The 24,054-nt window shown below is 35.3% G+C and overlaps 1 protein-coding gene across 1 annotated transcript in view; it reads left to right on the top strand.

Annotated features, from left to right (window-relative positions):
- The window catches only part of LOC150087520 (uncharacterized), a 217,197-nt gene that overhangs the window by 76,970 nt on the left and 116,173 nt on the right, over positions 1 to 24,054 (top strand). The window contains exons 14-16 of the mRNA XM_090372513.1: positions 3,784 to 3,884; positions 6,271 to 6,441; positions 15,058 to 15,212. Coding sequence (XP_090228639.1) covers positions 3,784 to 3,884; positions 6,271 to 6,441; positions 15,058 to 15,212 — 427 coding nt within the window. The remainder of the gene's footprint in view (positions 1 to 3,783; positions 3,885 to 6,270; positions 6,442 to 15,057; positions 15,213 to 24,054) is intronic.

The raw sequence follows: 24,054 nt of genomic DNA, 5'->3' as shown, positions 1-24,054 counted from the left end.
CAAAGAAAGGTTTAAGTTTTGCAAATTACAGTGTCTGGAGACTAGGCACCAGCGAGATGATCTGATAGAGGTGTATAAAGCCTTGAATGGTTTGAGCATGCTCAATGCCAATGGTATTCCTCCTCTTGCTCAGAATAATCACCTGAGAGGGCATAAATTCAAATTGAGGAAAGACAGATATAGGATAGATGTGCAGAAATTTACCTTTAGCCAGTGGGTAGTTGGTTGGTGGAACAGACTTCAATCCCTTGTTGTGGAAGTTGATAGCCTAAATAAATTTAATGCTCAGCTGGACAGGTATTTTGATTGAATGGAGGGGTGAAATGGGAGTGGTTTTTTTTTTTTTTTTTTTGGCTGATGCTGAATAAGCTTGCTTTCTTGCATCATATGCCTCTACTAATGCTTAAGCATAGTAGAGCCTCAAGGATCATCTGGAGAGGCCCACTACTTTTGAGAAACTCTAACTACAGCATTGGCAAAGCATTTAAATTTTGCACCAAGGCTTGAAAAATGTACCCCAAAATTCAATTTATGGTCAATAATAACTCCCAGCAATTTAGTTTCCGTGACTATATGGATTTGAGCATTGCCAATTTTACACGTAGATTGACGCCAGATGTTAAGTTTTCCCCCAAGAACCATGATCTTGGTCTTGGAAGGACTTATCTTTAATTCTGTAGGTCTTCAGCTAGGACTATTCAAGCTCATGCTTCCAAGGCAAATCTTGAGTTACCACTAAGAAGTACTGTTCGATCATTGGCATAAGCCATTATCTTGGTATTTTCAAATGTTCTCTTTATCCAGTCCTGTAAGGGTGCCTCTGTAGCCAGGTGGGATGGAGTAGCAGTGCATAGCAAATGCTTCTTGATTAGACCGGGGTTCGAACCCATCACCACCAAATATGGAGGATGCGGAAAGGTCAGGGAATGACTACCGCATATCCCCGGAGCAATATGGCCTTAGTTTCTAATGCTCCTAAAAACCAAATAACATACAAACAACAACCAGTCTTGTAACACCATGTTCCAGAATAACGGTCCTAAGGTGGATCCCTAAGGACACCCTCTAGAAATTTGATGTAGAATCTGGTTATGCTTGGATCTGACTGTAACAACTCAGTTTGTAAAGCAGCTCTTGACAAGAAGATATAACTGTCAAGAGCATTCTGCAGAACGTAGATGTTTGAGGGCGCTATTCCACCAGAGGGAATCAAAGGCACTCTTGAAGTCTATGAATATAGCCAATGTGTATTTGAACAGAGTTTACAACATGGCAAATAAAATCTCTAAGGGCGTCCTCACAAGATTGGCTTGGAGAAAAACCATACTGGTTGGCGCAAGAAGATCTTTTTCAAGGAAAAAAGGAGTTCAATCTTAGGGCAACTAGGCATTCCAACAATTTCCCCAAATTGGCCGGCAGTGCAATTAGCCAATAAGATCTAGGCTTGTCTGGGGGATTGTTTGGCCTTTTAATCAATCTCTATTAACATGACTGTTCACATGACATGACTATTCAATAGCATGACTGCCAACTCTCCTGATTTAGCCACACGTTTTCTTCCAAAATTTGGTCAAGTTTGTGTTATTTTTCAAATGTGCAGTATAAGGCTAGCTGTGGTCCTGAGGATTACATATGAGAATTACTAGTATACACTTTGTTATATCATGCCCATACTCTGAAAATGTATGGACTATTGTTAACTGTGCTCTTATTTCAGTTCCAATAATACAGTTACAATGACATTGTGGACTCCTCTACCACTTGTGGTTGAAGTGGAGTAAAAAAAAAGAATTTTGACATTTTATATATATATATATATATTTTTTTTTAAATTATTATTATTATGGATGTACACATTTAATGATATATGGTTAAAAGCAGACGTTAGGTGACTCTGGAAGTTCACTTTTGTTGCATAGCAGCATATGGGTTGAGCATGCAGAATTCTGATGGGATTCTTCTGCTTGCTCAGATTGCAAACCTGAGGGGGCATCAATTCAAATTGAGGAAATACAGTTGTAGAATAGATGTGCAGAAATTTGCCTTTAGCCAGCAGGTTGTTAATTGCTGGAACAAACTTCCATCTGTCGTGGAAGTTGATAGCTTGAATAAATTCAAGGAGGAACTGGACAAACTTTTAGAGTGAACGGATGTGTGAAATTGGTGATTTTTTTTTTTTTGGCTGACACTACATAAGCTCATACTCTTGCTTTCTTGTATCATATGTCTCCGTTACTACTACTATATGATGTTCTATACAAGAACTCAGTTATTTATATGGGAATAAAAAATCCTCATTTTAGTATGTGATAAAATGTGTTTATTTTTTCATTTAAAGCATTCTTTTTCAGTGTTTTACCAATTGCAAGTTACCCACTATACTATATGAAATGTATTAATTAGTTTTCATTAATTTGCAAGAAAAGTTCAGGAATGCCGTTCAGACAGTGCTGGATCTTGTAAAAAAAGTCTTCTGATTTTCACTTTCTGAAAGTTAGCATGTATGTATTAATTTTGTTCCGGAGTTATTCTGTTTAATGCCTGGAGACAAAGAAATGGGAAATCCTTTGTTTCAGTCCTTTTACAGGAAGACAAAAGTATGTTTTATTATTGCAAATTTTTTTCCTCCCCTTCTTGTTTATGAAGTACAATGGAACAAATTTTTTAATTTATTAGTGTCCTTAATTTTAATCTGAATTAGACAGCAGCAGCAAGTATTTCATATTTTTTTGGAAGAAAACATTTCTCTTTGGCTTGTCAGAAGACTACATTTAAATAAGAGCTTAATTGTTTAGAGTTTTAATATATGAACATTGGTAAAACCTTATTGAAAAAGAGAGTTTTTACCATTTTTCATATATGGTAAAAACTTCATATATGATAATAAAAAGGTAAAAACTCCCTTTTTATTATCCTCATGATGATGATGATGATTATTATCATCATCATCCCAATGTTGTCAGTAATTGAGATCAATAACCGTTATTTAATCTCAAGTGTTTATTAATCATAATAGATTAAATAAATCATTATTATTATTATTATCATCATCATCATCCTAATTATCAAGAGTTGAAACAAAGATTACAGTAATACCGATTTTAAGTTTTTCAGCATTAATTGTCACTGTATTGTGATCTCTCTAGGACAACATAGAAATTCTTTATGAATATACAAGAAATTGGGTGCGTAATTCAACTTCTTGCTCATTCCTCACTTTCTTGGAGAGGGTGGTCAAACGCAAGACTTTGCCAGTTAGTTAAACAGGTTTGATATTTGTTTACACTGTGGCCTAAGATGCAGCCATTCAGTAAACACATCTTTAATAATGTGTTCTAATAGCATACCAGTAATAGATACAGAAATGAATGCATTACAGATTTATTCCTGAATTGCTTGCTAATAAAGTCTTTTTGCTCAATTTATTCAATATAGTGCATAAAATAAAAAAAAAATCATATGCTATATAAAATAAAGACCCATGACAATTTAAAAGTTATGCATTTGTGGCTTCCAAAAACAAACTTTATTTCACATTAGTAAACATTTTTTAGGGAAAAATGAAATGCCAGTGCTCACTTTCAATGAGAAGACAAGTGTTAAGGTGTTATCCTGACTGCAGCCTAATTATACAGTAATAAAGCACACAATTTTTTTTATCTCAACCGAAACATGAATTTTAATACTTATATATCATTGTTTATTATAGAAATATATGAATGCATAACTTGTTTAATTTTTTTAACCAAAAAAAAAAAAATATATATATGCATATCGTTTCAGGTTGGAAAAATTTCTGCCAGGATGTGGCTTTTATGTTAGATGTCCCAGTGGGAATCTTTTGGAAAGCTACATGGGTGTTTACTGCTCCAATTTCATTACTTGTAAGTAAAGAATGATGCTTCCATAATTTTGTAGTTAAAAATGACTGCAGTAAAGATCTTTTATCCTTTACCTGATTAGAAGAGTAAGGTAAATGTTTTGAACTGACAATTTTTTAATGTGTTTCATTTGTCAGTGTATAATTTAGACTACTTAATGAAAAGTAGGGTGTCTTTGGGTCATAATTCCTTTGTATTAAATTTGTTTCCTTTGAATAAATAAGCAACTATCCATATGAATCAGTGTAAATTACCACATTCTCAAAAGCTTATAGGTAAGCTCTCATGAAAAAAAAAAAAAAAAGCATAGAAACACCAAACAATATATTTTTTAATTACATATCTTTAATGCTGAAAGAATTCTTCAGTGGTAAAAGTTTTTTATATTCTAGGATAGCACTCCATTGACAGAGGGGGTTATTCCAAATAACATATAATATCCTAGCATTAATTGAAAATGAACAGTTTTTGCTCTTAAGAATAATAATTTTTTTTTGGTAAATTTTTAGAACTATATTTCCCTCTTAGAAATACTAATAAAGATAAATTTATTATTTCTCTGTTATAAATACTAATAAATTTAAATATAAATGCCAATACCAATAAATCCTCCCTATTTTTAGGGAGGATTTATTAGTATTGGCATTTTTTTTTTTAATTTATTTATTTTTTTATTTTCTTTGGCAAAAATTAAAAAAAAAAAAAACACTGAGTGTAATCAGTGTCATCCCATTATTTCATTTATCTACTTCTTCAGAAGTATTTCTCCAATACTTCCTTGTATTATAAAGCATTTAGGGCTGAAGCCTCAAGCTATGGAAAAGTCTAGACTATGTATAAGTATAGTGCAAAAGCATCAATAATACATAGCCAAATCTGAATTAACAGAATGTTAGCAAAATGGCATCGTTTTAAGTTATATCTCATATTGTGAATACCTTCACAACGAGTTGCCATGATATTGCACTACTTCGAATAAGTAACGCTTCACCTGAGAAGAAGACTAATGTTACTTATTCTCAGATGGATACCACCACCCAGACGACACCATTTCAGGGCTATTTAGCCCTTCTTGAGGCTTCAGCCCTAAATGCTTTATAGTCTAAACACATCATACACCATCAGTTATCTCTCATATTGTGGAGTTATACTTCATAACTGTTTTGCCATCATTGCATCACTTGGATACCTACCCACCCACCGAAGAAGGGCCAAATAGCCCTGAAACGGTGCCGTCTGGGTGGTGGTGGTATCCATCTGAGAATAAGTAACATTAGTCTTTTCCTCAGGTGAAGCATTACTTATTTGAAGTAGTGCAATACCATGACAACTCGTTGTGAAGGTATTCACAATATGAGATATAACTTAAAACGATGCCGTTTTGCTAACATTCTGTTAATTCAGATTTGGCTATGTATTATTGATGCTTTTGCACTATACTTATACATAGTACTTCCTTGTATTTAAATAAACTTTCAACCCATTAAAGAGTAAATGGGAGTTTATTCCAACAATCAATCACTTTTGATTAAAGGAACACTTTCAGATATCCATCCATTCTACAGTTATCTCCCCTATTTAGATCTATGTCCCCTTATATGTGTGCAATGTGAGAAAGTTGAAAGATGTTCTTAGCATTTGATTTACTCATCTCTTTTAAAGCCTTAAACACTTCAGTTTGGTCAGCCCTGCAGATGCCTTTCCAAATGCTGAGAATGCAAGTCTCTCTTGATAAGAATACTCTTTTGCACCATTAATCAATCTTGTCATTCTTCTTTGTGCCCTTTCCAAAAGACGCATCTTACCAAATGTGTATGCAATATTCAAGATGTGGTCTGACAAAATATGGTCTAAATTTTTTCTTTCAATAAATGCAAATATAATAATAATGCAGTACAAAACTTTATTTGTTTATAAAATATCAATACAGATCAAAATTTGTTAATGAGAATATACTCCATATTAAGAAATTTGTATTATTTATTAAAAACAAATTAATACCTTATAATGTTTCCTCCTTTATCACTGATAAAACAAAAAACGCAAAAACATGTAGTGCACATTTTCACATACTAGATATGGGCAAGTGAGTTTGAAGACTTGTACATCTGCCTGAACTTTATATTTGGGAAGTCAGGCAAGTGGTTAATTATATTGATACAATGAATATGTCTTTATTTTATTTTCACATTTATAGCCTTCTTGAAATTGAGTTACGAACATGATAAATTAAAAGATTAGAAATGCTGATATATATATATATATATATATATGATATTAATCTTGCTCAATATTTGATTCTGCTGTAATCTAATCTTAATAAGAATAACTTATAGAATATTAATAATATAAAAAAACAGTTATATTTTTCTTCATTTATTTTTGCTAGATTATTTTCATATATGGAAATGTAGAGCTGGGCCGTCACAGCTCAGAAAGACCAGGTATTCCTTGGTGGGGTACTGCTATTGGTTGGATTTTAGCCATAATTGCAATAATGCAGATACCAATTTGGATGTTTTACACTATCTACAAATCACCTAAGTGTGGAATGTGGCTGGTATGTTCTGTTTCCTTATTTTGGAAATTTTGAAATTGATAATCTGTATACATGTTTAATTTTCACTTTTATTTTTTTAATGTACTTTCTTATGGCATTTTTGTCCTGAGGACTAAAATGCCATGAGAAAGTATATACATTCTGTGTATAAAACAAAATAACTGGTTTCAGTAGGCCACTTATTTATTTATTTATTAAAATTTATAAATATCAGTTTTCTAACTGTTTTGTGTATTAGATCTGTTCTCATTTTAACCACCTTAACTTAGCTCTTCACTTCCTGCTTTTCTTGATTTTTTTTTTAAAAAGAAATATTCAGCCGTGATCACAATTATTCATTCAGTTCTGTTAAAAAGTTTTGAAACTATATAAACTTTTGCTGTAAACATATGCAGAACAGAATAAGCTACATGTAATTTTATAATAAAAATTTTAGTCACATACAGCAAAATCATATTAGTTCCCATCAGATCTAGCCAATTATTTATTACATGCAGCCTGTTATTACATTCAGTATAATCAGAAAATGTATAATCATGCTATAAGCCCTTTTCCTGGATATTTTGATCCTTAATTCTGTTTTTAATTTATTTTATGAGGTCAGAGACTGCCTTTGTATCTTGGAATTGTGGAATTGTAGCGAGTAGTGACGTCTCAACACATTGCTGTTAAGTTTTAGGTGCATCAGTAACTTAGACTGTATTGTGCTATTGTGATTTTTGTCTGTACGAGTGTGTATTCACAGGCCAGTTTATGTATTAACAATTTGCATGTTGTGTGGGCTGAAGAACACCACTTCTTATGCTTGAGATTGCTAACTACAGACTTGATTGAAGAGGACATTTGAAATTCCTCCAGTCATTGATGAGAATTAAACCCAGAATTCTCCAAAACATTAATAGCACTAAATTCTGTATTATTGGAGGACTGTGACAGCATGTACATTTAGATATCGTTACTATATTTAAATGAGTCATGATCTAGACATAGTAATGCATGAATCACTTGTTTGTTGCACTGAGTCTGAATTAACACATATGGAACAAATGATGTTCTATGTATTTTATCACATTTTAAAATGAATGGTTTACTGAACATCAAATTTTATTTAAAATTAGGGAAAGTGCAACAGGCACCCACAAAATACTAAAAACGCTTCCAGAGAATATGCTATGTCATTTGAAGACTTTTCAGTGGTTCATACAGTTTAAAAGAGGGCTGTTTGTTCATCAAAGATGATCCTCGCTCTGGCCACCCTTCAGTATCGAGTCAATTAGTAGTGTTTGTGATCTGATTGTGAACACTAGCCATAAAACACTTCCATGGGTGACATTCTTTTTTCATTTTTCATTCTTGCTATTAGATTTGTGATATTTTACTGTTTAGACCCACGTGTGTGTGTTTCAGTTCCAGGTTTCTTCTGTGCTCTTAGCTTTTGTGTAGACAGGGCATTTATTGTCCCAGATGGAATGATCTGCCTGCATTTTCATTGATTTGCTGTTTGCGCAAGTGGGTGGGTCTTCTTTTTTAGTGCACGAGTTAAAGTTGTGGCCTCTCTCAGCACAGTGTCCACATGTGGGTTGAGCTTGGGTGCACGTGTGTGTCGTGTGTCCAAAACGACAACACTTGTAGCATTTGGGGACAGCCACATGCTCCTTGAAGCGGTGACTGCCCCAATTTATGAACACACTATTTTGTTGACTTATTGTTCTCCAGGCTGCGGGGGAAAGCTCCACTACCCAGCTGGTAGAATTTCCCACTCTGGCATTTTTTTGGAATTTCGGGAAAATGAGATCATTTGGTTCAACATCGGGGTAGTCCTGCTGGAGGTTTCTTCTGTATAGTTCATCCTGGAGTGTTGCTGGGGTTAGGTCCTTTTCGGTATCATAAATTATTATGCTGGGCCCCTTTCTTTTCGGGGGTGCAGCCTGTAGGCCAAGTGTTTGTATTTTGGGGTTACTAATGATTTTGTTAGCTTCTTCTTTCGTGTCAGTTTCAATGATGACACCAATATTACGTGTCTTACGCACAGATTTAATTTTTGCCATTTTCAGGTATTCTGCTAAATTTGCGACCACTATATTTTTTACTTCTTCACTTGTGTGATGATCTTCTGTGGAAGTAGGTCTAACAATTACCAGATGTGGTTTTTGTAGAAGAGTTTTCCTTTTGGTTCAGTTACTTGTTTCAGTTGTTTGTTCAGCATTTCTGGGAATCTTCAGCGCGTCTGCATAGGTAGGGGCGCGCTGTTGCATTTGATTATCCCTACCGTCAAGATATGCCTCGAGTTTAGCCACTGCTTTCTCGCGTTCGAGGTGTGTTGTAAGTAAAATGGTTTCCAACTTCATCCATAGGGAAACTATGTCTGCACACAGAGCTGTACTGACTCTGCTGTTGGTTGTCTTCATTAAAGTTCTCAGGTAGAGAACCTGCTCTAAAACGGGACCCTCAGGCAGAGTGGGATCCAGTGGTGTCTCTTCATCATCATTTTCTCCTTGCTGGGAAGATCGGTCTTGGAGTTCCTTTCGTTCACTTTGGGATCTGGTTTCCATTTCTGATTTCGGAAATGATTTTTTATTGCGCTTCTTGGAGGCTGGAGTAGGCCTGGAGGCCTCGGTATCACACCGTATGCCTAGAGTTTGGATAGTTTCAGTAAAGTCCTGGCATTCATCGATGATATTATAGTCTGCAGTGGACATGATTTTCGAAAAACGGAAAACAGGGGTTTCCAGATAATCGGGTCGCCGTTAGTATTCTCCTAAAAGTAGCAAAATGATGGTTGAAACAAGTCTCTATGATAAACAGGAACCGTGCATTGGGCTGTAGCCTTCTGGTCACGTAGTGATTCACTAACATCAGCGGATTCAATAACTGATTGTAATGAGCATTTGCTATCAGAGTTTAAGCAGTAGCAAGTAGCGAACACGCTAAGCCTAATCTCTGTGTTTACGATGTAACAACCCGTGACATAACGTGTTAGCATACGGTCAGCAGAATGCTAAGCCTAATGAGACAAACTAGTGAGACAAACTTTGGATAGTTTCAGTAAAGTCCTGGCATTCATCGATGATATTATAGTCTGCAGTGGACATGATTTTCGAAAAACGGAAAACAGGGGTTTCCAGATAATCGGGTCGCCGTTAGTATTCTCCTAAAAGTAGCAAAATGATGGTTGAAACAAGTCTCTATGATAAACAGGTATTTCCTTTACATATTATCTCATTAGGCTTAGCAGAATGCTAAGCCTAATGAGATAATATGTAAAGGAAATACCTGATGAAATAGACAAAAGTTGCACAGGAAGTTAGATAGCGTCCACCTCGCTATAGAAAAAGCCTTCTTTCAGTTTATAATGCAAACATTACCTTAAAATAACAACTAGAGCATAAGCATCAATTTCTAAAGCCGACGTAAGGGTAGTGAGTTCGAATCCTGCCTTGGGTTTGAATCAGAGTAAAATGCAAAAACTTTGGAAGGTGCATTATGGCCACAGAAACCAATGTGCCAACAACTAACAAAAAAAAAAAAACAAGACTTTCCCCTAACAAACCCATGCTGTGTCTGAATTAAAACTGCAGTGTTGTCTAGATGATCCTGCATCATTTCCTTAACCAGTCACTCCATTATTTTCCCTGGAACAGAAGTTAGATTAACAGGTCTGTAATTACCCATGTCACCCTTTGATCCCCCTTTGTGAATTGGGGACACATTTGCACACCTCCAGTCCATAGGGACCTCCCTCGGGTCCAAGGAAGCTTCCATAATTATGGCTAAGGGTTTGCTTACTTCCTTTGCTGCCTCCTTTAATATAACTGGATAGATCCCATTCACCCCAGGCCTTATGTTTAACTTCAACAATTCTCCTTGACTTTGCTCTCAGTTATTACAGAAACACTTAGCTCGGTGTTAGAGTTTGATAAACTTGTGATATTTCCCTCCTTCAATAACTCCTCATATGCAAAATTCCTCATCAGCTACCCCAGCACGATCATCAATAGTCAAACCAACTATGTTAAGTGGACCAATCTGATTCATCACTTTCCTTCGCAAGTTTACATAAGTAAAGAACTCTGCTGTTTTTCTTTGCATCCTTTGCCAAAGATTTCTCGTTATCTGCCTTTGCCTGTCTAACTTTCTTTGTGACTTGATTACAGACTAGCTTATATCTGCCATAGGCTTCCATGTCACCTGATAATTTTTATACATCCCATGCATTTTTCTTCTCTGCCACGAATCGCATTAATTAATCTGATTTCCATTTAGGCCTAAACCTTGAACAGTATTTCTTAGTTGGAATGAAAAGCCTAGTAGCCTCCAGAATTAAGTTCCTGAAAGCTTCCTATTTAGAATTCACTGTTGGTAACATCATCATCAATTGATCCCACTGTATAGAATTTAAAATCTCTCTCTGAGACCACTGTAGTCACCTTTACGAAAGCAAAAACCCTTCCCGTTACCCCTGATGGTAGTTACATCTTTAAGTAAATCCCACATCAGTATACTGTGATCACTGCCACCTTGTGGTTCCCTTATCTGCAGATTCTTCCACATGAAGAATCACTGCTGATAATCAGATCAAGAGTATTACTCCCTCTGGTTGCCTGTCAAACATGTTCCTGTAGAAAACAGTCATCCAATAAATCCACAAGTTCCAGTCAATATGTGTAAAGTTAAAATCCCCCATTATAAGACATTCTGATTTTCTGGCCCACTCTATTTCTCTGCACAATTGCTCATTATACTCATCAGATTCATTATGCCTATAACACACACCTACTCTAATTTTTCCTTTCCCAGTGCTTATGTCACACCAAACAGACTCAACATTGCATTGTCCACCACCATCAATTGGATGCACCTCCTTAGATTTAATGTGTTTCTTATCTAACAACATAACCACTCCTCACTTCCTGTCCTGTCTATCCTTTCTGTACACATTGTACTCCCCAAATTTCAATTCTGCACTGCTTATATCTGTGTGGCACCACATCTCTGATATCCCAATAATATCTGCTTTTGATGTCTTGACCAGCACTTCAAATTCATCAAATTTATTTACTATACTCCCAGCATTGGTCTACATGCAAGTGTACATACACCTATTCTTACTCTGTTACCCTAACACAACCTATGTATTTTCTAATTCCATGATATTATGACTCCCAGCAGCCCCTGAAATCCCTAGTTGCTCGCTTTGCAGGCAGGCAGCTGCTCATTCCAATAGAAGCAGTGCAAGAATCACTTTCACCTCTGCCTGTGACTACTGTTAATCTATTATTCTGTGAATCCCCCCCCCCAAGCTAGCAGTTTTCCGACCCACCTAACACTGCCTCGATAGCATCAGCAAATATCTTGCACCCTTTCTATTTAAGTGTATCCCATCCTTGTAGAAACAGTCTATCCTGTTAACAAGCACAGACCAGGCTGAGAAAAATTCTACCCCATGGGCCTTGCACAATCTCTCCAGGGCTGAAATGATTGACAAGGTTCTCATTACATACTCCCTCCTATCATGTCTGGGCAGAATTGCAGACACTTTCAAATTTAATCCTAACTCGCAACTTTTTTTCAGCATTGACTACTTGTTAAGTAAGTCAGCAGATCTCCTGCTCTTAATGTCATTAGTGCCAATGTGTACAAAAATATCACCCTTTGTGCCATTAAAAGATGAGATCTGCTCTACAATGTCATCAACTTTTGTACCTGGCAGACATACATTGATCCTATTCTACCTATCCTTTTTGCACAATATATTTCTTGTCTCACTGACAATAGAGTCACTGACAATAACTAGCTCCTGTGGAGCCAGCGCATTCTGCCCTGAAGGTTGTCACTGTGTTTCCTGATGATCAAGTGCAAGCTCTGGAATTGATGTGGGTAGCTGAGAGCTTGATGGGTCCCCCAAAAATTTAAGTCCTTCGAGGGTACACTGTCCTTCAAGCTCTCATAAAGGCCCATAACAATGCTAAGTTGGCGCCTAACTTCTTCACACTGCTTACATTGAGCACAAACAAATAAATCCCCCCCCCCTTGGCAACATCATTTTCCGTCCCAGAAAGGTCTGCAAAGATTTCACAAGTTGCACATTTCTTTAGGCTGTGATGCATTGGTGAATCACCCCCTTCAGTTCTCCCATGAGCCACACCATTCCTACTACTTTGTGCACATTGCTTTGCTGCTCTAGTCTGGGGAATGATTTCCATTTAAATATGATTTAATTAATTAACAATGAAAATTAATAAGGTTAATAAATTTAATTGATTAATTACAATACTATACTAAGCTAATGCAGTAATATGTATTCCCCTATATAGATTTACATTATACCTTAGCTATCAAATTCAAGATATACGTTATCAAGTTATGCTATACCATAACAATCATAATGGTAAATTAGTTATATCCTTAGCTAAATACAAAAAACATATATGCCCAAAAAAGTGATTAAAACCTTCAAAATACTTATTTATTTCAATTAAAACTCTACTATTCTTCTATGCTATGATATTCCAGCCAAAACACCAATACGATAGTGGTAAGAGTTTTAACTTACAAAGTTATTAGCTAAATTTAAAAAAATATGCTAACTAATGCTACTAAGCCTATTTAATCTATTTGTAAAACACAAATTAATACATTGACTAATCAAAAAAAAAAAAAAAAAGAAAAAAAAGATATATGCCCAAAAGGTGACTTCAAAATACTTATTTGTTACAATTTAAACCTTACTATTCTTCTGAGCTACTGGTTATGCTACAATATTCCCACCAAAAGCGCCGCTACGTAGCGGTAGGAGTAGGAGTTGTAACTTACAAAATCACTAGCTAAATTTAAAAAAATAAGCTAACAAATGCCACTAAGCCTATTTAATCTATTTGTAAAACACAAATTAATATGCTAACTAATCAAAATATGATAAAATTTCGATGAAAACTTATGGCCAGGGCTTGCTTTTGGTGTTTGTAGCCCCTAGGCACTTTTATTCCGAAATGTGCTAAAAAAAAAGGGTGAAATGTTTCTTCTATTTTAACACTTTGACTGTGAATTATATAAATTAACATGATTCAAGTTCCAACTATAATAAATGATAAACCACCTCAATTGACGGAGCGACCATCACTTCTATTCTTCTAGTTTCGAGAACAGTCGCTAGATGTCGTATGCATATTGAATTGAAGCTCCTAGAGTCAATTTCACATGTTTTCTCAGCTTGTTTTTCGTTAGCCACAGTGAAAAGAGTGAGCTGGTTTTTTTTTTAATTTTTGCCTTCCTTCATAGGCCCTAAAAATTTCATAGGCCCTAGGCACTGTGCCTAAGGTGTCTAATGGGAAATCTGGCCCTGCTGGTGGCCAACTCAACATAGTTAGAAGTCTGTCTGGCCACCAAATATATAGAATAATAAGGTAGTCTTCAATTTACTGAAGTTATTATTGATATATGCAGATATTTATCTGAATTGCTTATTTAATATAATCATAAAAAAATTAAAATTCTTTTTGTTATTTTTGTTCTTGTTGGAAATTTTTTAAAAAATGATGATCCACAGTAGTGTTGTAACCCCCAAGTTTGCATGCCACTGCTTTACTACATAACTATATACCCATGCTTAAAAAGCACAGCAAGTTTTTATGTTGTTTTTTTTTTGTAATTTATATGTATGTGTGTGTGTGTGTGTGTGTGTATATATATATATGAATATTTACCATAATTAGATAAGTTGTTATAGTGCAAGAACCCTCCATAGTTTGAAAATCGAGGCAGACCCCAGCCAACCGTACTCCCGGTAAAATTGAAACAACATATATAATAGGTTAATAAAAAGACATATAATAGGTTAATATAATATAATAAGCCTTATGTGGGAAAAGGTATTTTGCAAGGGACTTTTTCAAGGGCTAAACCCCCACAAAATATCCAACCCTAGTTAGGTTGAGCTATCAGTTTCTGTTGTCGTCTGCCTGTATAACTGAGACCAAAAAAAAAAATGCGTCCATAATGATGGATAATAACATTAAAAGGAGAATAAGTACAAAGCAAGCCAAATAAGTACTAGGCAAGCCAACAATTAAGGGGGGTATGCCTAAACGGACATTTAGCCCGACCGATAGCCGCAAAAACATAAGCACAACTGAGAACCAATTGATTGCAGAATAAGGCTAAATTAGCTAACATAAGGAGAACGGAAAGCGGTATAGGTAAAGATATAGTACCTCACTCCCCCTCGAATTACTCTAATAGTTCGTGAGGTATGAAAAAAAGGCAAGAGGATAGATAAAAGTAAAAAGCGAAAGAAAAGTAAATCATCAATCGTACTTCGGATATTACCGGGGGTGTAACTTCCCTACCCTAAAAGGTAGGGATCCTGGTATGGTAGTAAGAGCATGTGAAAGATATCAATAAAATGAGAAAGTACAAGACGGAATGGCTAATTCCTAATTCATATTATTGCTAATTCATATGTTCTATCTCACAATGGCATTAATCGATTCGTTCTATATTTAACATGTAATATTTTATGTTATTTTATTTTAACATTTTAAATGCTGTAATATTACATTTCTATATATGAATATATATACATACTGTATATACTTATTTTCTTTTTTTTACTAATAGAAGCTGAGGTTTGCTTTCACACCTACCAATAGCTGGGGACCTGGTGATCTTAAATACAGACTTGAATGGCAGAAACTAAAGAAAGGCACAAGAAATGAAGAAACTACAGAGAAAATTTCTACTATATATGAAAATTTTGCTTACAAAGATGATGTGTGAGCTTCTAATGAAAAAAAAAAATTACAAATATTAGAATTCCAGTTGTATTTGTTTTTTTTTTCGACTGTGATGCATAATTGTCCTTAAATTATTTAAAATGTCACGAACTTCGGCATCTTAAGCTTTTGCTAACTTTTTTATAGTCATTATTTGAAATTTTAATTTTATTTAAAACTAGATGTTGGCATGTTTATAGTCTTTATTTGGTTATTTTTTTAATACCACATATTCATACTGGGTTTCGTAATTATAATTATTAATGATCCATGATGTTTAAGATACCTTCCAGCTATATATACATTTTACTTCAAAATAGAGATCAGACACCATACTTTTCAAAACACCTCCTCCCCCAAATGACCAGTTTTTTGGTACAATCCCAATCATTTAAGTAATCGATCACTCTGATAGAGTGTCACTGATCCATAGCCAGGCTGTATAATGCAGGTAGTCAGATAACAAGGGATTAAGTGTGTGTATGTATTTCAATGAACTAAGTGACTGTAAGTACATCCAGATTTGCTGGTGTAAGTATTATTGATAATGATGTAACCCTTTTGTTGACTTATATTTTTTAAAGTTTTACTCATGTTGCCACCATACAATAAATTAATGGAAATCTATTTGAACTAATCATAATATTAACCTTAGCACTAAAACAATTTTTTTTTCATGCAAAATATGCTGATTATTGTTCAACCTCCTCAGTGTGAATTGGCTGTGGGGACCTCAAGATTCTGGGGTTCCTTCTGGGTTTGCAAGGTGGTTTCACTACTTTCCCTTGCTTTTTCTGGCTGTGGGAGAGCAGGGCAGTAGATCAGTACTATAGGAGAAGAGAATGGTCTACCAGAATGAGTTGCAGCCTGGCACACAACATAGTAAACAATACCTTGGTTTCACATAGTAAATAATACCCTGGTCTTGCTTCCATCATTCCATATTAAGGTGGGACTGGTCAAACAATCTATTAAAGCATCAATTCCTTAAGCTAACACATTCATGCATATACAGTCTTAAGTTTCTAAATTTTTTTGGTGTAAAAGTGAAAGGTGGCATGTTTATTGGCCCACAATTAAGTAGATGTTGGCTTCACAAGAACTGGAGGACAAAATGAACAATGCTGAGAAAAATTCTTGGCAGTTATTATTAGTCGCATATGGTGCAAGGAACAAGGAAGGAAGCAAACATATAAAGCATCAGCCAAAAAAAAAAAAAAAAAAATCCCACATCACTTGTCCAGTTCCTACAATAATTTTTCTAGTTCTTCCTTGAATTTATTCAAACTAACTGCCTCTGCCTCCACAACACCAGATGGAAGTTTGTTCCAACAGTCAACCACCTGCTGGCTGAGGCAAACCTCCTCACATCTTCCCTGCAACCATCTTTCCTTAATTTGAATTTATGTCACTTTGTGTGTAGTCTGAGCAAGAGCAAGAATGCCACAAGCATTGAGCTTGCTCAATCTATTGAAAGCCTTTAAAAACCTCAATCAGACCACTCCACAGTTGTATAGTCCCAAGACACTGTAATTTGCAGAACTGAAGCCTGTCTTGGTAAGATTACTCTTTCATACCCTTCACCACCAATCTCGTTGCCCTTCTCTGCACCCATTCCAACAGCTTTATATATTCCCTAAAATGAGACCTCTAGACCTGTATGTAGTACTCAAGGTGGGCCAATCTGGCCATTTCAAGATTATACAAGAAGATAATCACTTCTTTGTTCCTGATAGCACAGTTCCTGCATATCATAGACAAAACTCCATGGTATGGCTGTGGTTAATTTTTAGTGAATTTTTAGTGAACTCGTAATAGTGGTAATATTAAGAGTAAAATTTACAAGAACTAGTTGACAAGTTGATTGAAAATTATGTTAAAATGGGATGAAAAATGTCAGTCAAGCTCCAATGCTTGTGCTCTTGCCTGGATTTTTGATGTGAAAACATCTATGGCGGCACTGGAATAAAACCAATTGGTAACGAAATTTTCTTATGAAAATGATGCAATTGATTGTTATCGAATTTTTTTACAGAAATGACACAATTGATTGGTAACAATTTTTTTTACAGAAATGATGAAACTGATATCACTTCCTATTAGGTGGCTGTTAGATTTTAAATGATGCAAATGATGTCACTTTCTAAATGGTGCTAACAATGCTAACTCAGTCACTGATGTTGATTCGGTAGAGTAAGTAGTTGATTCAGTAGAGTAAGTTCATACTAAGACATGGAAATGACATCACTTCCTAAATGACACCAATTCAGTCACTAATGTTGATTCGGTAGAGTAAGCAGTGGGTAATAATATTATGCAAGAATAAAAGCTTCACAGCTGCCGAAGAAGCCTCTCGTGTTGAAAAGGAATGAGATCAAAAACATAGAGAATGAAAAAAATGCAGACTAATAAAATCTGCTTCTCAAGATTTTGATCAACCTCAACCTTCTAAGTAACGTAAGTAAGTAAGTTTCGATCAAACCATTCAAAAATTTAAAGGTTTTACTCTAGTGCTGCCATAGATGTTTTCACATAAAATAAAACATCTTTCATGTGTATGGGGTACACACATTGCTTTTTTTTTTTTTTTTTTAATATACCAAATCTGGGTGGTGTTAGCGAAAGATGCAGGAAGAGATTCCATTGGTACATATTGTCGGTAAAGAAGAGGTACCAAGAAAGGTGGAATAAGCTAGGATGGGCAACTATATGTGGTTCTTAGTTCATGATGATCACACTGACCACAAAAGACAAAGATATTGCAATATAAATTTTTAAGGAAACTGATATCTGATTAGTATAATTGTATATATACATTTCTGAGAAAACCATTGATGCTATGCAAAAAAAAAACTATGGTCATATGCAGATTTATTATGTAGTATAATGATTCTGTTCACACTTTGATTTTATCTTGAACTATACATCATAACCTTATGTTTGGCATATTACAGCTCTGACACTATAAAGCTTTTATAAACAACAGTAACAGTAGTTCTTCGGATGGCTGACCGGGCTAGCCAGGTGGGTAAAGTGCCTGCCTGGCACTTTACCCACCTGGTCATATGAAATGGTCATATGCAGATTTATTATGTAGTATAATGATTCTGTTCACACTTTGATTTTATCTTGAACTATACATCATAACCTTATGTTTGGCATATTACAGCTCTGACACTATAAAGCTTTTATAAACAACAGTAACAGTAGTTCTTCGGATGGCTGACCGGGCTAGCCAGGTGGGTAAAGTGCCTGCCTGGCAACCCAAAGGTCGCGGGTTCGAATCCCGCCTTGGGCTTGGATTGCAGTAAAATACAAAAACCTTTGGGAGGTGCATTATGGCCACAGAAGCTGATGCGCCAACAACTAACAAACAAAAAAAAAAAAAAAGTTCTCTGGACTGTCATGATTGCTTTGTCGTAACATAGTGAAAGGTTTTCAGCCTGTAAAAAATCCAGTCTGGTTGACTTAGTTCCATATTGTCCTCATCCTTCTTTATTTAGAAGCTATACAGTTGGGTCTCTACTCATAGGTTACACAAGAACATGGGGAATGAACATTGGAGTTGGTCCTCAGTCTGCCCTTCATAAGCCTAGCTTAAAAGATGTGAGGAGTCTCCTAGTCAGCTAGCCTTATACTCTTAATTGCTTAAATAGAGAATTACTAGTAAACATAAAGTTAAAAAAAACAAAAAAAAAACATTTAATTGTCTTTATTTAAGATCCATGATCTAAGAGTTAACCGAACACAAAATATATTTTTCTAGTTTTAAAGTTCAGATTTAACATCTTGTTCATGATATAAAAAGTATTCCTCTCACCATATTTATTTAATAGTTTGGGATGGTAAAAAAAAAATAGTATTTATAATTTATTGAATTACAACCAAATCTGGATATAGTAACCCTCTTTAATCAGTGAATCCTGTTCCTTTCCCTTTCCCTCTAGGGAGTTGGGGGGGGGGTGAGAACAGTGATGAAGAAACCTTCCTTCACCTTTTCCCATTATCTTTGGTTAATAGGAAAAGATCTTGAGAATGGCAAAGATACACCAGATCCAAGTGTTCTTCACAGAAAACAAAAATTGAAAAAATGAAAACCAAGTTGCTTAAAATAAATTGCCAAATGCACATTTATAAAAATTCCTTACTATTAATTTTTTTTCTTTTGTTGCCACATATGTTTTAATATTTAATTTATAAATTTTATATCATAATTAGTGTCTTGATTGATTCTTTCTGTTGTTAATTCAATAATAATACACAATTTGTTCTTGTAATGAAATGGTACTCTGTTGTATTAAAAAGATCCAGATAACGAGAATTAATTTCTTGAATAGATTCAAGTTCAGTGATTTTCTTCATGGCGTCCATTTCTTTTCTTTATTGCTCTTTCTTTTATAGGTACAATTTCCTGCAAAAAAACCCATGAAGTGCATTTTCTTTAAAACTTTTAATGTGTTGAATGCTTATTGGACTATCATTATTTCCATTAGTCTGTGTGTGTCATTGTTTGCTTCAGTCATTGATGAATTTATGTCATAATCTCTATATCCTGTTCTATCATTCGTGCCTCTTACCTTTGTTTCCTTCTTTTTCTCTTCTACATGATATACATCTGCACTGCATTTTTTTGCTTTTGTCAATCCCCTGTATGTTTTTTCTCGGAGGAACGTTGATAGTGATATTCAGACATATATCCATAACATAAATCCCAAATCTGTAGTGACAAATTATACTTCTTCCAAGAGTTCTTGTTTATATTTGCCATTGCTATTAAATTTTAGTGATTTCACTCATCACTACCACTAGCATCTATATACTTTTCTCAGCTATGGATTGTTCTTGGAACCTTGAACTTGGAAAGGGCATCTTGTTTGTTGTGCACTTGGGAACCCAGTTAAATATTGTCAAGAGCAAATCCAGCTTTTGCATTTTTTGAGTAGTTATTATATAGGAAAATAAAATATCTAAAAATATCTTTACAAATACTTTTAATATAATATTACAAACAAAAATATTGTTACATGACATTATTTCTTCCCCTACAGATCAACCCTAGCATATTCTGCATGTTGGTTTCACATTTTATTTCAAAATTTTATTTTAGATTTGAACCAAGAAACATAATCACTTTGTCAATCTACAAATTTATTACATGTTTATTTTATTTATTTATTTATTTTTATTCACACATTACATGAAAAATCCAAGTGTTTTATTTATGTTTTACTTATAATTAATCCATAAAGAAATAAAAACCAAACACTGTAATAAAATATGCATTAAATTCAACAAAGGTATCATAAAAATACAATGCATAGACATTAAATACAGTACAGCAAGAGACTAAAATTTTTAAGAAATTAAATATTTTATTTTTGTTTCAAATTAAGAAACACAGTTTTAGACACTTCATCAGTTGTCAACTTGCTGTGCTTCTCAGTGATTATCTGTACCCCTTTTGAGAAATTCCCTTTACTCTGAGCTGTAGTTGCAGTTATGCAAAATCTTCCATGATCTACTGATTTGAAAATCCTGTTATAAATGATTTTGTTTTCTTTTACCAATCTAGTTTATTTTTGTGTCTTGACAAAAGGGGCTGATTTAAATGCAGTTCAACTTCAACTGCCCCCCTAAGATTTTCTATTTGAACAAGATGTACCACAGCAGAATCAAATTCTTGCCAAATTGAATTTTTTCTTAGCTGTTGAAACCTGGGATGATGTTGCACAATTCAGTTTGGCCATTTTGTTGTTGTAACTGGTATTCAGTGCAAAGATGGCTAGGTGGCCACATTCTCCATGTCAGTAAGCAGTTTTGCTACTTTTTTTGGGGAAGTATAGGTTTGAGTCCTGTAGCTGATCTCAGGCAGAGGGAATAGGATGTTTGCAGTGAGTTATTCTGGGTTTCTCAGCCCACATATCGTGGAAATCAGCCCATGAATATACACTTGTGCAGACATAACACACACATGGCGTAATATGGTCTAAGTCACTGATGTGCCTAAAACCCCAAAACAACAGCAAGTAGGTTGGTACAGCTCTGTTTGCAACTAAAGTTAGTCATTCAGCTTAAACTTGAGCCATTGAATTGAGTCACTTACATAAAAGCCTTACTAGTCTCACTATTTGTGGATTTTCTCAGACATCTTCAGGAATTTATCCTCACAAACAGCAGTCCTGCTTAGAGTAAAAAAATGTAATAATGAACATATCATAGTAAACTAGTTACTTGAAATATTACTTACGTAATGATAAAGTTATTATTGTTCACTAGGCGTGTGATGCTCAAAACCATCCATTGGTCTGAATCCATATTAAAAACAATTAAATCTGTTTAGGTGTTATTAATTGTACCTGTTGTAAATCAAATGTTAATTGTGCCTGTTGTAAATTAAATGTTACTTGTGCCTGTTGTAAATTAAATGTTATTAATTGTACTGCTGTCTTTTTTGTAATGTTCAGTTTATTTTTTAAATAAAAAAGGGAAAGAAAAGTATAAAGTATATCACTTTATTCAGTTTTTTAAAGTGAAAAATTTTATTTTTTATATTCTGCATATGAAAAAAGTTTCAAGTTAGAGTTAAATTTGAGTGTCTGCAATTCTGCCCAGACATGATAGGAGGGAGTATATGATGAGAGCCTTATAAATCAGTTCGGCCCTGGGCAGAGTGTGCAAGGCTCATAGGGTAGAATTTTTCTCAGCGTCGTCTGTGCTTATTAACAGGAGAGACTGTTTCTACAGGGATGGGATACACTTAAATAGAAAGGGTGCAAGAATATTTTCTGATGCTATTGAGGCAGTATTAGTTGGATTGGAAAACTACTAACTTGGGAAGATACACAGACTAATAGATTAACAATAGTTGCAGGCAGAGGTCAAAGTGATTCTTGAACTGCTTCTATTGGAACGAGCAGCAGCCTTAAAAGCAAGTTGCTAGGGATATCAAGAACTTCTGGGAGTCATCATGAAAACACGTAAACATATGTACTGTGTTAGGATAACTAAGAGTAAGAACAGGTGCATGTATACTTGCACCTGTTCCTGCCATTATGCTCCTACCAATGGTAGGAGCATAAATAAAATTGATGAATTTGAAATGCTGGTTGAGACATCAAATGCAGACATTGTTGGGATATCAGAGATGTGGTGTCACTCAGATATGAGGGATGTAGAATTTGAATATGGGAAGTACAATGCATACATTCATTCATTCATTTGAATGAGCTTCCTTCCCAAGTCGCCACCGGGGTTCTCACCCATATGCGACTTAGTCTTCTCATTTGTACCTTTTCTACCAAATCGGTTAGTTGTTTAATTTAACATTAGCATTAGCATTAGTAGAGGCATATGATGCAAGAAAGCAAGCTTATACAGCATCAGACAAAAAAAAAAAAAAAAAACACTTCCATTTCACCCCTCCATTCATTTGAAATACCTGTCCAGCTGAGCCTTAAATTTATTTAGGCTATGAACTTCCACAACAAGGGATAGAAGTCTGTTCCACCAACCAACTACCCGCTGGCTAAAGGCAAATTTCCGCACATCTATCCTACATCTATGCCCTCTCAGGCGATTATTTTGAGCAAGAGGAACAATCCCATCAGCATTGAGCATGCTCAAACCATTCAAGGCTTTATAAACCTCTATTAGATCACCTCGCCGTTGCCTAGTCTCCAGACACTGTAATTTGCAAAAGTTAAGCCTTTCTTCGTAAGAGCAACCCTTTGTTCTATTCACTAATCTTGTTGCCCTTCTCTGTACTCGTTCCAGCAGCTCTACATCCTTCTTGAAATTAGGCCTCCAGACCTGTACACAGTACTCAAGGTGTGGCCTGACCATTGCCTTATACAAGGGAATAATCACCTCCTTATCCCTGCTAGAAAAATTCCTGTATATCATTGACAAGACACTATGAGCACTCTTGCAGCCCGTCTGCACTACTCAGAGAACTTCATATCTGCCTTCATATCTGGCAGATATGAAGCAAATAATCTTGTTGCCCCAGGTCCTTTTCATTCTCTACTACTGTCAGTGTAGTACCACAGAGTAGATAGGTTACTCTGGAGTTGCTGTTTCCCATATGTAGTACTTTACATTTGTCAATGTTAAACTTCATTTGCCACCTCTCAGCCCATCTGCTCAACCTTTCCAGATCCTGTTGCAGCAGCATAGCATCAGTAGTGTCCTTAACAACCCTGCCTACCTTTGTATCGTCTGCAAACATGGACATTAAGCTTGATATACCATCATCAATATCATTTATAAATACAGGAAACAATAATGGACCCAACACTGAACCCTGAGGGACTCCACTAATAACATTAGTCCACGATGAGCAGTGTCCATTGATTACCACTCTCTGTCTTCTCCCACTCAACCATCCCTTTATCCATAGCAGCAATTTGCTTCCAATGCCACACTGCTCCAATTTGTGCAGCAGTCTTCCATGTTCAACAGTATCAAAAGCCTTTCTAAGATTGAAATATATAATATCAAAGTTATTCCCTGCATCCAGTTCTTTTGTGACTGCATCATAATATCCAATCAAATTGGTCAACAAGACTTTCCCATAACAAAACCATGCTGTGTCCGAGCTATAACTGAAGTCTTGTCTAGATGATCCTGCAGTGCTTCTTTAACCAGTTCCTCCATTAATTTTCCCGGAACAGAAGTTAAACTCACAGGTCTATAATTACTTGTGTCAGCCTTTGATCCTCCTTTGTGAATTGGGGTCACATTTGCACATCTCAAGTCTATGGGTACTTCCCCTGAGTCCAAAGAAGCTCTCATAATTATGGCTAAGGGTTTGCTTACTTCCTTTGCTGCCTCCTTTAATATA

This window comes from Mastigoproctus giganteus, chromosome 4 (genome assembly GCF_048544385.1).
Source record: "Mastigoproctus giganteus isolate SK-2022 chromosome 4, ASM4854438v1, whole genome shotgun sequence".
NCBI classification, from domain to species: domain Eukaryota; kingdom Metazoa; phylum Arthropoda; class Arachnida; order Uropygi; family Thelyphonidae; genus Mastigoproctus; species Mastigoproctus giganteus.
This window is presented reverse-complemented; position numbering and strand designations above follow the sequence as displayed.